This window comes from Phyllostomus discolor, chromosome 4 (genome assembly GCF_004126475.2).
Source record: "Phyllostomus discolor isolate MPI-MPIP mPhyDis1 chromosome 4, mPhyDis1.pri.v3, whole genome shotgun sequence".
In the NCBI taxonomy this organism is placed as follows: domain Eukaryota; kingdom Metazoa; phylum Chordata; class Mammalia; order Chiroptera; family Phyllostomidae; genus Phyllostomus; species Phyllostomus discolor.
In genome coordinates this window covers 147,094,510-147,108,533 of record NC_040906.2, presented here as the reverse complement: position 1 = coordinate 147,108,533, position 14,024 = coordinate 147,094,510, and the positions used below count along the sequence as shown (strand labels likewise).

General features: G+C 34.7%; 1 protein-coding gene across 4 annotated transcripts in view; it reads left to right on the top strand.

Moving 5' to 3' along the window:
- The window catches only part of CEP162 (centrosomal protein 162), a 75,109-nt gene extending 63,393 nt beyond the window's left edge, over positions 1 to 11,716 (top strand). For all 4 annotated transcript variants that reach the window (XM_028509877.1, XM_036024434.1, XM_036024432.1 and 1 more), the window contains one exon: positions 11,341 to 11,716. In XM_028509877.1, the coding sequence (XP_028365678.1) occupies positions 11,341 to 11,550 (210 nt within the window). In that variant the 3' untranslated portion in view covers positions 11,551 to 11,716. The remainder of the gene's footprint in view (positions 1 to 11,340) is intronic.
- Positions 11,717 to 14,024: the final 2,308 nt, after the last annotated feature.

Genomic DNA, 14,024 nt, shown 5'->3' with positions numbered 1-14,024 from the left:
AATGTAAACATTAAACTGTGATCATTTCAATTCTTATGAGCCTAACATAAGTAATACCATTACTGTTCACAAACAGATGCAAAAGAAAAATGGCAGAAGTAAAGGCATGATATGTTTTAGGCATTAGCCTTGGTGCTGATTTTGAACTTTGCTTGAACAGTGTATTATTCAGCTTGGTGTGGCACAGCAAAATGTCATAAACTCAGAGGCTTAAAAAACAGATTAAATTTCTCACAATTCTGGAGGCTAGAATTCTAAGATCAAACTCCAGCTAATTCATTTTCTGGTGAGAACTCTCATCCTGGCTTATAGGTGGCCTTTCCTCAGTGTGCACACTGCAGGGTGGAAGAGGGTAAGTAGAGAGACAAGGAGAGCTCTCTGACAAGTAAGGCAAAGTTGAGCAAACATGCTCATCTCCTGTGTGACTCCCTTCTTCAAGACTGGAAGAGATGGCTCTTTTATCTAATGTATGGAAACGAACACGGAGAGTCAAGAAAAATGAAGAAATGATAAAATATATTCCAAAAGAAAGAACAAGGTAAAGCCTCAGAAAAAGAGCTTCATGAAACAAAGTGATTAACCTGTTAAAAGGTTTAAAATAATGGTCATAAAGATATTCGCCAAGCTTGGAACAAGAATGAATGAACAGAGTGAGAACTTCAATCAAGAAGTAGAAATTATAAGAAAGTACCAAGTAAAAGTCACAGAACTAAAGAATACAATAACTGTACTGAAAAATATTTCGAGGTGTTCATGAAGCAGAAAAGATGATCAGTGAATTCAAAGACAGGGCAGTGAAGATAATCCAATCAGAAAGGGGGGAAAAAAACAAATAGTGGAGGTAGCTTACGGGACTTATGGAACACCATCAAACAGACCAATGTTTGCATTATAGGGGTCCCAGAGAAAAAGGAAAAGGGACAGAAAACTTAAAGAGTAATGGCTGAAAACTTTCATAGCCTGGAGAAGGATATAGCATCCAGATTCAGGATGCTGAGTGCTCCACAAAAAAAACACCCAAAGAAACCCACACCAAGACACATTGAAATTAAATCTTCAGAAACTAAAGACATTGAGGAAACCTTTATAATACCATCAGCAGAAACTTTTCAGTCCAGAAGGAAATGGCACAAAAGTACAGGCAGAAAGTGTGAAAGGAATTAAGAAGTAAAAACTTTCAATTATAAAGTAAGTCACAGGAATGTAATATACAATGCTACTATATATTCAGTAATACTGTGATAACAATATGTGGTGACAGATGATTACTACATTGTGATGATCACTTCATAAGGTATTTAAATGCTGAATCACTATGGTATATACCTGAAATTCATATATTGTATGTCAACCATAATTTAAAATGCTAATTTTTTAAAAAGTACTGAAATGAAGAAACAACTAACCAGAATACCCAACAAAACTTTTGTTCACAATGGAAAGAGAAATGAGTTTTCCAGATAAACAAAAATTAAAAGAGTTAATCACCACTACACTAGCCTTACAAGAAATGTTAAAGGGACATTGTTTAAGCTGAAGCAAAAGGGTGCTAATTGGTAACAGGAAAACATACATGTATAAAAGATTAAATCTCACTGGTAAAGGTAATACCTGGTAATATACAAAATAATTTAACATTGTAAAAGTGGTGTGTTAATCATATAAAGATAGTATGAAGGCTAAAAGGCAAAGGGAGTCAAAATACAACTATAAAAGTTTCTTTAGGGATACACAGGATAGAAAGATGTAAATTGTGACATCAAAAACAAAACAGGGGAGGGAAAATGTAGAGTTTTAGAATGCATTCAAATTTAAGTTGTTATAGCTTAAAATAGGCTTAAAAATATAAATTTTCTTATGTAAGTAATCTTTATGGCAGCCACAAGGCAAAAACTTACAGTAGATACACAAAAGATAGAAAGAAATCTAAGCATACCACTAAGAAAATAGTAAAATCACACATGAAGAGAAAAGAAAGGAGCAGAGAACTACAAAACACCTAGTAAATATTTTTAATGGCAATGAGTACATACTTAAAATTACTTTAAATGTAAAACGACTAAAATCTCCCACCAAATGACAGAGTGGCTGAATGGATTTTGTTTTTTAAGACCCATCTATATTCTGACTACTAGAGACTCATTTCAGTAGTAAGGACACAGATAGACTAAAAGTGAAGGGAAGGAAAAAGATACTCCTTGCAAATGGAAACCAAAAGAAAGCTTTGATAACTACAATTATATCAGACAAAATAAGACTGTACAGTAAAGACTGTAATAAGAGACAAAGAAGGCTAATACATAATTAAAAAGGGGTCAGTCCACTAAGAAGATATAACATTAACAGTAAGAAGATATAAAACCCATGACAGGAGCACCTAAATATACAGGGTCCAGCCCCTCTTTTATTACAAAATCATAAGCATGTAATTCTGTAACATAACAATATCACACTTCAGCATATCATATGACACTTGAAGTGAAATGTTCAAATTAAAAACTATAAATTGCCCTGGCTGGCATAGCTCAGTGGATTGAGCATGGGCTGTGAACCAAAGTATCACAGGTTCGATTCCCAGTCAGGGTACATGCCTGAGTTGCAGGCCATGACCCCCAGCAACTGCACATTGATGTTTCTCTCTCTTTCTCCCTCCCTTCCCTCTCTAAAAAAATAAATAAATAAAGCCTTAAAAAAATCTTTAAAAAAACCCCCAAAAACTACACCCATATTGTTACTCTACCAACCATATTGTTACTCTACCCCCGCACTCATATTGTTACTCTACCAACCGCACCCATATTGTTACTCTACCAACTGCACTCTAGCAGGCCTTACCTCTGCTGGACCCTATATGAAGCAAGTATGAACAAGCCTAAAGGAAGAATCTATACAATAATGGTAGAGGACTTTAATACCTCACTTTCAGCAGTGGATAGATCATCCTGGCAGAAAATCAATAAGGAAACACTGATCTTAAAAAAGCACATTAAACCTCATGGACTTAACATACATAGGACATTCCATGCAAAAGCAGCTGAATACACATTCTTCCTAAGCACACATGGAACATTGTCCAGGATGGATCATATACCTACAAAAGAAGTCTTAATAAAGTTAACCCAGCAGGAGGTCATAGCTGACTTGAGAGATACAAACTCTTAAATATTGTTACATATATCAGGTGTATAAGTTCAAGGTCATGACTGCTGCATGTTTGTACATGACTAGTGTTAAGCCATGATGTTTAAGCCATCAGTTTGGTCATAACATGTACATGTGTCTCTTGGATACACACACCCTAAGCTGTAATTTTTTTTTACTGTGACCTCCACAGGTTAAGACGACTGAAATCATATTAAACGTTTTTCCCAGCCACAATTATATGAAACCAGAAATCATTTGCAAGAAGAAAACAGGAAAATTCACAAATATGTGAAATTAAACCACGTTTCTAAACCCTAATGCATCAAAGGACAAATAAAAAGAAATTTTTAAAAAATATATTGAGACAAATGAAAATGAAAATAACATACTAAACCTTACAAGATGCAGCAAAATCATTTGTAAGAGATAATTTTATAGCAATAAATGCCTACAAGGCATTTTTAAGAAACAAGGTCTTGAATAAACAACCTAACTTTACACCCCAAGGAAGTAGGAAGAGAAGAACAAATGAAGCACAAAGTTGGTAGACGGAAGGAAATAACAAATATCAGGGTGGAAATAAGTGAGGTAGAGACTAAAAAGACAATAGCAAAGGTCAATGAGACAATGTTGGTTTCTTTGGAAAGATAAAATTAACAGTCCTTTAGCTAGACTCACCAAGAAAAGAGGACTAAATAAAATACATGAAATCAGAAATGAAAGGAGAGTTGTTACTGTGGATACCAAGTACAAATGATCATAAGACACTATTAAGAACAATTAGTTGTATGCCAATAAATAGACAACCTAGAAGAAATGGATCAATTCCTAGAAACATACAACCTACTAAGACAATCATGAAGAAATTCAAAATTTGAGCACACCAACTACTAGTAAGGACATTACATCAGTAATCAAAAACATTTTAACATCCAGGACCAGATGGCTTCACGGATCAATTCTGCAAGTCATTTAAAGAATGAATACCAAACTCTTGCAAACTCCTTTACAAGAGTAGCATTACCCAATGCCAAAACCAGGCAAGGATGCTATGAGAAGAGAACATACAGAACAGTTTCTCCCACTAAACATAGATGGAGAAATCCTCAACAAACTATTAGGAAACCAAATTCAACACTACATTAAAAGGATCACAAACATGATTATTCAAGGAATGCAAATCATTCATGTGATGCACCACATTAGCAAATCAAAGATTAAAAATCACATGATTATTTCAGTAAATGCAGAAAATTTGACAAAATTCAACTTTTCATTGTAAAACTCTCAAGAAATGGGTTTTGAACGGCATGTACCCCAATACAATACAGCTCACATATTAGAAGCCCACAGTACTCAATAGTGAAAGCCGAAAGCCTTTTTTCCAGATCATAAATAAAAGAAGAATGCCTACTCATACCACATTTATTCAACATAGTATTGGAAGTCTTAGCTAGAACAATTAGGCAAGAGAAGGAAGCATCCAAATTAGAAAGAAAGAAGTAAAACTGTTACTATTTGCAGATGACAATGTTATTGTATAAAAAACCAGCCCTGGCTGGTGTGGCTCAGTGGATTGAGCACTGGCCTGGGAACCAAAGGGTTGCCAGTTCAATTCCCAGTCAGAGCACATGCCTGGGTTGCAGGCCAGGTCCCCAGTAGGGGGTGTGCGAAAGGCAACCACACATTGATGTTTCTCTCCCCTTCTCTCTCCTCTCTCTAAAAATAAATAAAATCTTTTTTTTTTAAGTGTGGATAGTTTAAGGGACCTCTGGGACAACATCAGATACAGCAATATTAGCATCATAGGGGTACCAGAAGAAGAAGAGAAAGCAAGGGATTGAAAATTTATTTGAAGAAATAATGACCTAAAACACCTAACTAGGCCACAGAAATAGAAATACAATTCCAGGAAGCACAGAGAATTACAAATAGGTGAACCCAAAGAGGCCTACACCAAGGTGCATCATAATTTAAATCCCAAAGGTAAAAAAAAAAGAATTTTAAAAGTAGCAAGAGAAAAACAGTTAATTTTATACAAGGGAACTCCCATAAGACTGTCATCTGGTTTTTCAACAAACTGTAGGCCAAAGGCATTAGCACAAAATATTTAAAATGATGAAAAGTAAAACTTACAACCAAGATTACTTTACCCAGCAAGGCTATCATTTAGAGTGGAAGGAGAAATAGAGTTTCCCAGACAAGAAAAAGCTAACAGAGTTTATCAGCACTAAACCAGTATTGACAGAAATGCTAAAGGGACTTCTTTAAGCAGAAAAGATTGAAAATGTAGAAGAGAAAAAAATTCTCATTGACAAAGGCAGACACTTAAAAGCATTGAATCGACCAACTATAAAGTTAGTACAAAGATTAAAAGGCTAAATTAGGAAGACCATTAGGAAGGGTAACTTCATTTCTGGGTATTTATGCAAAAAAAGTCAAAACACTAATTTAAAAAGATATGTGCACCCCTATGTTCATTGCAGATTATTTGCAATAGTCAAGATATGAAAGCAAATGAAGGGTCCATCAGTGGAGGAATGGATAAAGAAGTGATTTATAGATGTATATTTATTTTTATATATGTGTGTGTGTGTATATATGTGTGAATGATATGCATCATATGATATATAGTAGATATTATATTGGTCAGCTATAAAAACATTGAATCTTGCCATTTGAGACATTAAATAAGTCAGAGAAAGCAAATACCATAGGATTTCACTTGTTCATGGAATCTGAAATAAAAAACAAAATAAATGAACCAACAAAACAAACAAACTCATGGATACAGAGAATAAGTTGATAGGAAGAGGATTAGGGGGTTGAGTGAAAACGGAAGGATTAAAAAATGCAAAGTGCTGGTTATAAAAACAGCCATGGGGTTGTAAAGTACAATGTGGGGCCTATTGGCAATAACTATGTATGGTGTCAGATGGGTATTATTAGGCCAATCACTTCTTGGGTTATATAAATGTCTGATCACTGTTGTACACCTGAAACTAAAATAACACTGTATGTCAACTGTAATTGAACATTTTTTTAATATTTCAGTTTCAAGCAACAAGAAAAATAAGTTTTGTGACTATGTTAACTAGATTTATTTGGTGATAATTTTACAGTATATACAAACACCAAATTATGTTGAATACCTCAAATTAATACAATGTTATATGTCAATTCTCATTAAGAAGTTTTAAGAAATCAAAGACAAATAGAATTTTGTAAACAGCAAGAGAAAAGCAACCTCTTACATATGTGGGAATTTCCATAAGACTGTGATCATAGTTCTCAATAGAAACTTTGGAGGTCAGGAGACAATGAGGTGATATATTCAAAATATTGAAAGACTGCCAATCTATAATACTGTACCTGGCAAACTGTCCTTTAGAAACAAAGAATAAAGACCTTCCCCCCAAAATCAGAGACCTGCCATACAAGTTCTAAAGAGAATTCATCAAGTGAAAATAAGAGGATGATAATTAACATCATAAGAACATACTACTGCAAGTGTAAACTTATTAGTAATGGTAAATATACAGTCAAAGTCAGATTCTCTAATATTGTAATGGTGCATTATTCACTTACAAGTCAAGTTTAAAAATTAAAAAAACTTACTAAAAATAACTATAACTGCATTAATTTGGTTTTGGATACACAAAATAAAAATATGTGAACTGTAATATCAATAACCTAAAATTGGGGGTAGAAGAAATAAAAGTATAAGGTTTAGGTATGCTATCAAGTTTAAGTTGTTATCAATTTAAAACAGGACATTTTAAGTACATCTCAGTTTATGTAAGACTCATGGTAATCACAAAGGAAAAGCCTGTAGTGCTTACACAAAAGATTATGGTAAAAGTCAAAGCACAGGGCTGTTAAAACTCATCAAGTAATAAAAGATGAGTACAAAAGGTAAAAAGCAAGGAACATAGGATCAGAAAACAACAAAATCTCAATTGTAAGTCCTTATCAACCAATAACTACTTTAAATTTAAATGGACTAACTTCTCCATTCAAAACCATAGAATTCTTGAATGGGTAAAAAACAAGATCCAAACAATATACTATTGGGCTGGCCAAAAAGTTTAGTGTTTTTGGTAAGATGGCTGTAGTAGTGCTTAGTTTCCTTTAACTTCACTTGAAACAATTTTGTTAGATTGTATTGTGACAGCTGTCATATGCATTTAAAAAAAAAACACATCAAAATTGGTGAATTTTTGTGCAGCCATTTGAAGATGGAAGAAAATATGCAACATTTTTGGCATGTTATGCTTTATTTTAACAATGGTAAAATTATAACCGAAATGCAGAAAAAGATTTGTGTGGGGTATGGAGAAGGTGCTGTGACTCATCAAACATGTCAAAAGTGCTATGCAAAGTTTCTTGGTACGATTGACATTTTAACCAAATAGTTCTTTGTTGTAGGGCTTATACATTGGAAGATGTTTAGCAACACTTTGGCCTCTACCCGCTAGAAACCAATAGCAGGAGATTGCTGACATACTCAAAATATCCAAATCAATAAAGTTACGGGTGAAAATGAAAAGTGTCTTTTATTTTGTGGAAAAGTCTGGACAGACGTTTTGGCCAATCCAATGCATGTAAGAGCTTGCTTGCTTGAAAGACACAGATAAAGTAAGAGTGAAGGGATGGGAAAAAACATTTCAAGCAAATGTTAACCAAAAGAAAGCCAGACTGGCTAGCTATGGTTATATTAGACAAAATGGATTTTAAGCTAAAAACAAAAGACACAAAAAATGATAGAGGTCAATCCATCAAAATATAACAATTGTAAATATTTAGCCACCCAACATCAGCACACCCAAATATATAAAACAAACATTATAACAGAACTAAATAGAAAAATAACAGCAGTAGAGTAGTTGTAAGGGACTTTAATATTTCCCTTTAAACAATGGACAGATCATGATGGGGGCGGGGATCAATGAAGAAATAGCAGCCTTAGAACTAACTATAAATAAAATGTACCTAGCAGATATACACAGTGCATTTCCTTCAAAACAGCAGAGTACACATTCTTTCCCATCACACAAGGTACTTTTTCTAGGATAGATCATGTTAGACAAATAAATCATTGTTTCCATGAAAGTCATAGCAAATCTAGGAAGATTGAAGTTATAGCCAGTATCTTTTCAGACCACAGTGATATATGAAACTAGAAATCAATAGGAAGAAAGCTGAAAAAAATTACAAATACATGGAAATTAACACTTCTAAATAACCAATTTAGATGATATTAAAAGGAAAATAAAAACATATCTTGAGACAAAAGAAAATTAAAACACAACTTATAAAGTGCATCAAAAACTATTCTAAGAGGGAAGGTTATAGGGATAAATGCATAGATCAAGAAAAAAAGATCTCAAACAACCTAACTTTACATCGCAGGGAACTAGAAAAAGACTAAGCCCAAATTTAGCAGAGGGAAGCAAATAAAGATCAGAGCAGTAATAAATGAAATATAGATTAGGAAAACAATAGGAAAGTTTAACAAAACTAAGCATTGATTCTTTGAAATCATAAACAAAATTGACAAAACTATAAGCAAGAAAAAAAGAACATTCAAAATTGGAAATTCAGAAAAGAGGAGATACTACCACTGATACCACAACAATACAAGTGATCATAGGAGACTACTGTGAACATGTATACCTCAGAGACACTGAGTTTGGTTCCAGACCACTGCAAGAAAGGGAGTCCGGCAGTAAAGCTAGTCATAATCTTTTTGTTGGTAAGGTATGTTCCCTTCAGTTTATAAAAATTGCTAATATCTGTGAATCACAGTTAAAAGAGGTATGACTTTATACCTCAACAAATTGGACAGACTAGAAGAAATGGATAAGTTCCTAAAAATATACAAACTACCAAGAGTGAATCATTAACAAATAGAAGATTTGAACACACTAGTTGCTAGCAAGGAGAGTCAGCCAATAATCAAAAATCTCTTGACAAAGAAAAGCCCAGGACCATATGGCTTCACTAGTGAATTCCACAAAACAATTTTTTTAAGATAGAGGAATAAAAGAGAGAGGAAGGAGGAGAGAGAGAGCCCAGCAAACTATTAAACACAAATTAATGCCATTCCTCAAATTTTTCAAAAATACTGGTAGATAAAGCAAGATAAGAATACTGTAAGACAAGAAAACTGTATGCAACTATTTGTAATGATTATAGATGCAAAAATTCTTTAAAAAAAAATAGCAAGCCAGATTAAACAGCACATTAAAATTGTCATACACCAGGATCAAGTGGGATTCATCCCTGGCATGTAAGAATGGTTCAGCACATATGAATCCATAAATGTGGTGCATCATATTAATAGAATGCAAAATAAAAATCATAATCATCCCAACAGATGCAAAAAAAAGTATTTGACAAAATTCAACTTTCATTCATGACAAAAATTCTTAAGTACAGAAGGAAAATACCTCAGCATAATAAAGGCCATATATGACAAGTTCACAGCTAACAGTGCTCAGTGGTAAAAAGTTGAAAGTTTTTCTTCCAAGATCTGGAACAAGACAACTGCTCTCTCACCACTGCTATGCAACACAGTACTAGAATTCCTAGCCCAAGCAGTCAGGCAAGAAAAAAAGAAAGAAAAAGCATCAGAATTGGAAAGGAAGAAGTAAAATTGACTCTATTTGCAGGTGACATGATCTTACATAGAGAAATCCTGAAGACTCCACCTCCAAACTCAGTTAGTCAACAAATTCAGTGAAGGTGCAGAATAAAAATATCTGTATACAAAAATCAGTAGTATTTCTACATACTAATAACAAATTGTCTGAGAAAGAAAACAATCCTGGGTACTGCAGGATGCCCGGATGCCCCAAACCTGAGGCTGATGCTGCCAGGACCGTGGGGGTGAGGGGCTCAGCTGTCCTCATTTTTCAATAAAGCTGTTGGTTTAAAAAAAAAAAAAAAAGAAAAAAAAAAAAGAAAACAATCCTGTGTATAGTAGCATCAAAAACAAGCAATGAAATATTTGGTCATCTATCCAAGGGAGGTATTCTGTATTCCTTTGTATTTATTGGAAGAATTAATGCAGGTTTCCCCCATTCTCCGAAGGGAGTACGTCCCATGAAAACTTTCATAAGCAGAAATGACATGAAAAAGAAGCCGTTACCATTAATTTATATGTAAAGATTTTTTTAGCATTCTCAGACCCCCAAAATAACCTACCCAAGTGTCGCATAAAACCTAAAATAATGCTAACATAGAGTAAAAGAAGTTCCACACTTGCTGTTTGGGGTGCAGGCTGTCTCTATCAACAGCTTGCTGCTAAACAACCACTGAATGCTATTTTCTCTTTTTGCCTTTTTTTTAATAAAGGTGAAAATATTGACATTTCTTTTGGTTAGCAAAAACAGGTACTAATATAGGTCTATCATAAACATGAAGTGGCATAATGCAAACTTTTGAAAAGCAGGGCATACTTGTTAAAATTTCCAAAGCAATCTGTAGAATCATTGCCATCCATATGAAAATTCCATTGGCATTTTTTTACAGGACAGTCATGCTCTGCATAGTGACATTTCAGTCAGTGACAGACCACATATACTATGGTGGTTCCACAAGATTATATACAGCCTAAGTATGTAGTAAGCTGCAACATCTAGGTTTGTGTACAAGCACTCTGATGTTTGCACAATAACACATTTGCCTAACAATTCCTTTCTCAGAACGTATCCCCCAGGTTGTCAGAATTAAATGAGTTAACATGGATAAAATGTTAAAAACCAAGCCTTGCACGTGATAGATGCTGCATGTGTGTGCTTTTATCATTATTTTCAGTTCTGTTAATGAATGCAATGACATGCATTGTATATTAAAACTGTCCTTATTGCATCTCAAATGCTGTTCTAATGAGGAACGGCATTTTGGGAATGTTTGGATTCATACCAAGGTTTTCTGTTGCTTTAAATGGTACTCATCATTCACAGCTTACAAGAAAAGGACTGTAAAATTCCCTATCAGAATTTCCGTCTTATCTGCTTCACCTGCACACCTGTTTATTGACACAACGGAACTCGTTTGGTAGGGTTCCCCGTCCTTCTCCTTCCAGGTCACCATTGTCGGCATTGTCCCACTTCAGCTCTTTGAGGTCATTAAAGGTTCTTCACCCCCACTATGAACTGTAACAGTAATATGGAATTTTTCTATTTACAGATAATACAGCAGACGCACCAAGTGGTAGAAACTGAGCAAAACAAAGAAATTGAGAAGTGGAAAAGACTTGCACAGTTGAAGAATCGTGAGCTGGACAAGTTCCGCACAGAATTAGACTCAATATTAGATGTTCTCCGAGAGCTGCACCGACAAGGGGTGGTTGTGCCAGTTGCTCTTGCAAATGACGTGAATGCACCAGAGTATTACTAGGAATGCACACTCCACATGACCTCCTGGCAAGGCCTGGAGGTGCACGATGGCTGGGATTGCGCCTCTGTCAGAGGCGGCTTTTGAAAACAGCTGCTCCAATATGTTGCCAGAAAACAAGCAACATAAAAGCAATGTTTCAGAATAAATTGCCCTTAACCAATAAGGGGAAAAAAAAACATTATGGTGTATTTTACTGAAAAGCATTAACCAGTCACATTTTAAATAATTTATGGGCAGGTGATTTATGTCAGGTGATTAGAGTTAGTGAATTTTGTAGTAAAAGTTCTCACTCATATGCTAGACATGAAAAGAAAAGAAAATTGCACATACTCTGCCATCATTGACTCATCCTTGGTGCCAGAAAAACAGCCCCTCTTTCCCATGGAAACACAGGCATGTGAGCACAACCACATCGACTGTCACCTGAGCAGGAGAGCTTCTGCTGTCATTTGGCCAAGAATTGTAACTTTGTACAAGCAGCCAGTGAACTATCTTGTAGTCTCCCAGATGTCCACTCCTACCTCATTTTCTTTCACCTGATACAGGTGAAAAATGTATTTCACAGGTAATAGGGGGATTTGATTAATTGTTCTATGCTTCATGTCTTAAATGCCAATTCTTTTTTTGTAACTCTAAGATGATAGAATATAACATTTTTACTTTCTACTATTTAAAAAGTAATATATGTTCATTAAAAAAATTAAACCCTAAAGCATGCACAAAAGTAGCCAGATTGTTATTTTTACTTTGCAATTCCTATTTTCAAAAGCAGATAGTGAGTATATAAGATACTGGTAAGTTAAAGCTATAGCCACCTTGTTTTCAAATGTTTCAAATGCCCAGTACTGTCCAGTAAAAGTATAATTAATGTGAGCCACATGTAATTTTTTATTTTAATGTAGCCACATTTTAAAAGATTTTTTAATGAAATTAATTTTGGAAATTTATATAATCTAATATATTCAAAATGTGATTTTACAAGTTATTACATTCCTTTTTTCATACCAAGTGTCCAAATTCTGGTATATTTTACATTTATAAACACATCTCAACTTTGACTAGCCATATTCCAAATGCTCAATAATCAGAGGCTAATAAACTGTGTAAAGGACAGGTGCAATAGATCCTGGTGAAATTATGGGTAGCAAATGTGAAATGTGGAAATTAAATATAAGAAATGCAATTAATGTCTTAATGTCCAGAATTTTTTAAGGTCCTTTTCCTAAGAAGGTAAAAAAAGCATTAATTATAGTTTGCTATTTTTTATGTGAATCTTACTTTAAGTTATAATATACACTATTTTGATTATTATTTTGTGTGTTTTTTATCTGAAAACCTATTAATTTATAGCTGTACCCCCCTCCCTTTGATGACTCTATTCATGGACTGTTCGTTCCAGGCACAAACATGGCTGATTCTGAAACACAGGGAAGTGCCGGCATCGGATAGAGGATCACTTACAGTAAAAGTGCATCCTGCTTGGATGAGGATTTGATATCCTATTTTGGAGTAAGCTGTGCACTTGGCTGGTCTTTAATTCTATTTTCATATTGAAGATCCATAAACACTATCAGAACTTTTAGTTACAACTAAAAACAGCAAGAATCATGCTCCATTCCTTAGCCTTTATAAGGGTCCAGGATGAGAACACAGAAGATAGACACATTTAGACTGTCTTGAATAGGAAGGCTTTTATGAAGTTACACTCCAGGAAATACCAGTCCTCTCCTCCAGTCCCACCTCCTCACACTATTATAAGGCACCTGCATCCACAGGCCTTCCCATCAGGAACTTGATCAGAATATGTGGCTTGCTGCTGACACCACTGCATGGGATCTATTACTTGTGAGCCCACAGCATTCCATAGCTAGTATTTACCTATCAACCCTGGGAAAGCCGGCTTTAGTGTTAGAGTTCCATCCCTTATTGCAAAACTCCTAAATTTATGGCTAAATCTCTAGGAAATGAAAACCTTCCTCTTTCTCACCCATGCCTACCAAGGATTATAGGTAAGTCCAAGATCTATCTTCTGGTGCATTAAGAGGTAATCTTACAAAGAATGAGGTAAGATACTTTAGTAACAACAGCCATCCTGCTTCAAAGAGCTTAGCAGTGAATAATGAGAAGAGTGAAGTTTGAATGTTTCTGAATCCTTCCAAGTTACTAATTGTTTTAGAATATGATCCATTTATAGCCTTTCTTCAGTTTCTGTAGAAGAGCTGTTAATAAAAAGCACATGTATTTCTTCTCAGTACCTGTCCAGCTTGATAAGGTTAGGTCCTACTGCTAATGAACCTGTTTCCTCCCCTGTAGCTTAAGCCACAATAAGTCAATTTTTCTCTCCAATTTTTGTCAAAGCTTCAATCACAATCACCTCAGTAGTGCAAACAGGAGAAAAGATATTCTTTCCCATCTATACCTACTTTATAGGATTGTTGTAAGCAGTAGGGAAGCATCCATTAGCGGAAACCTAT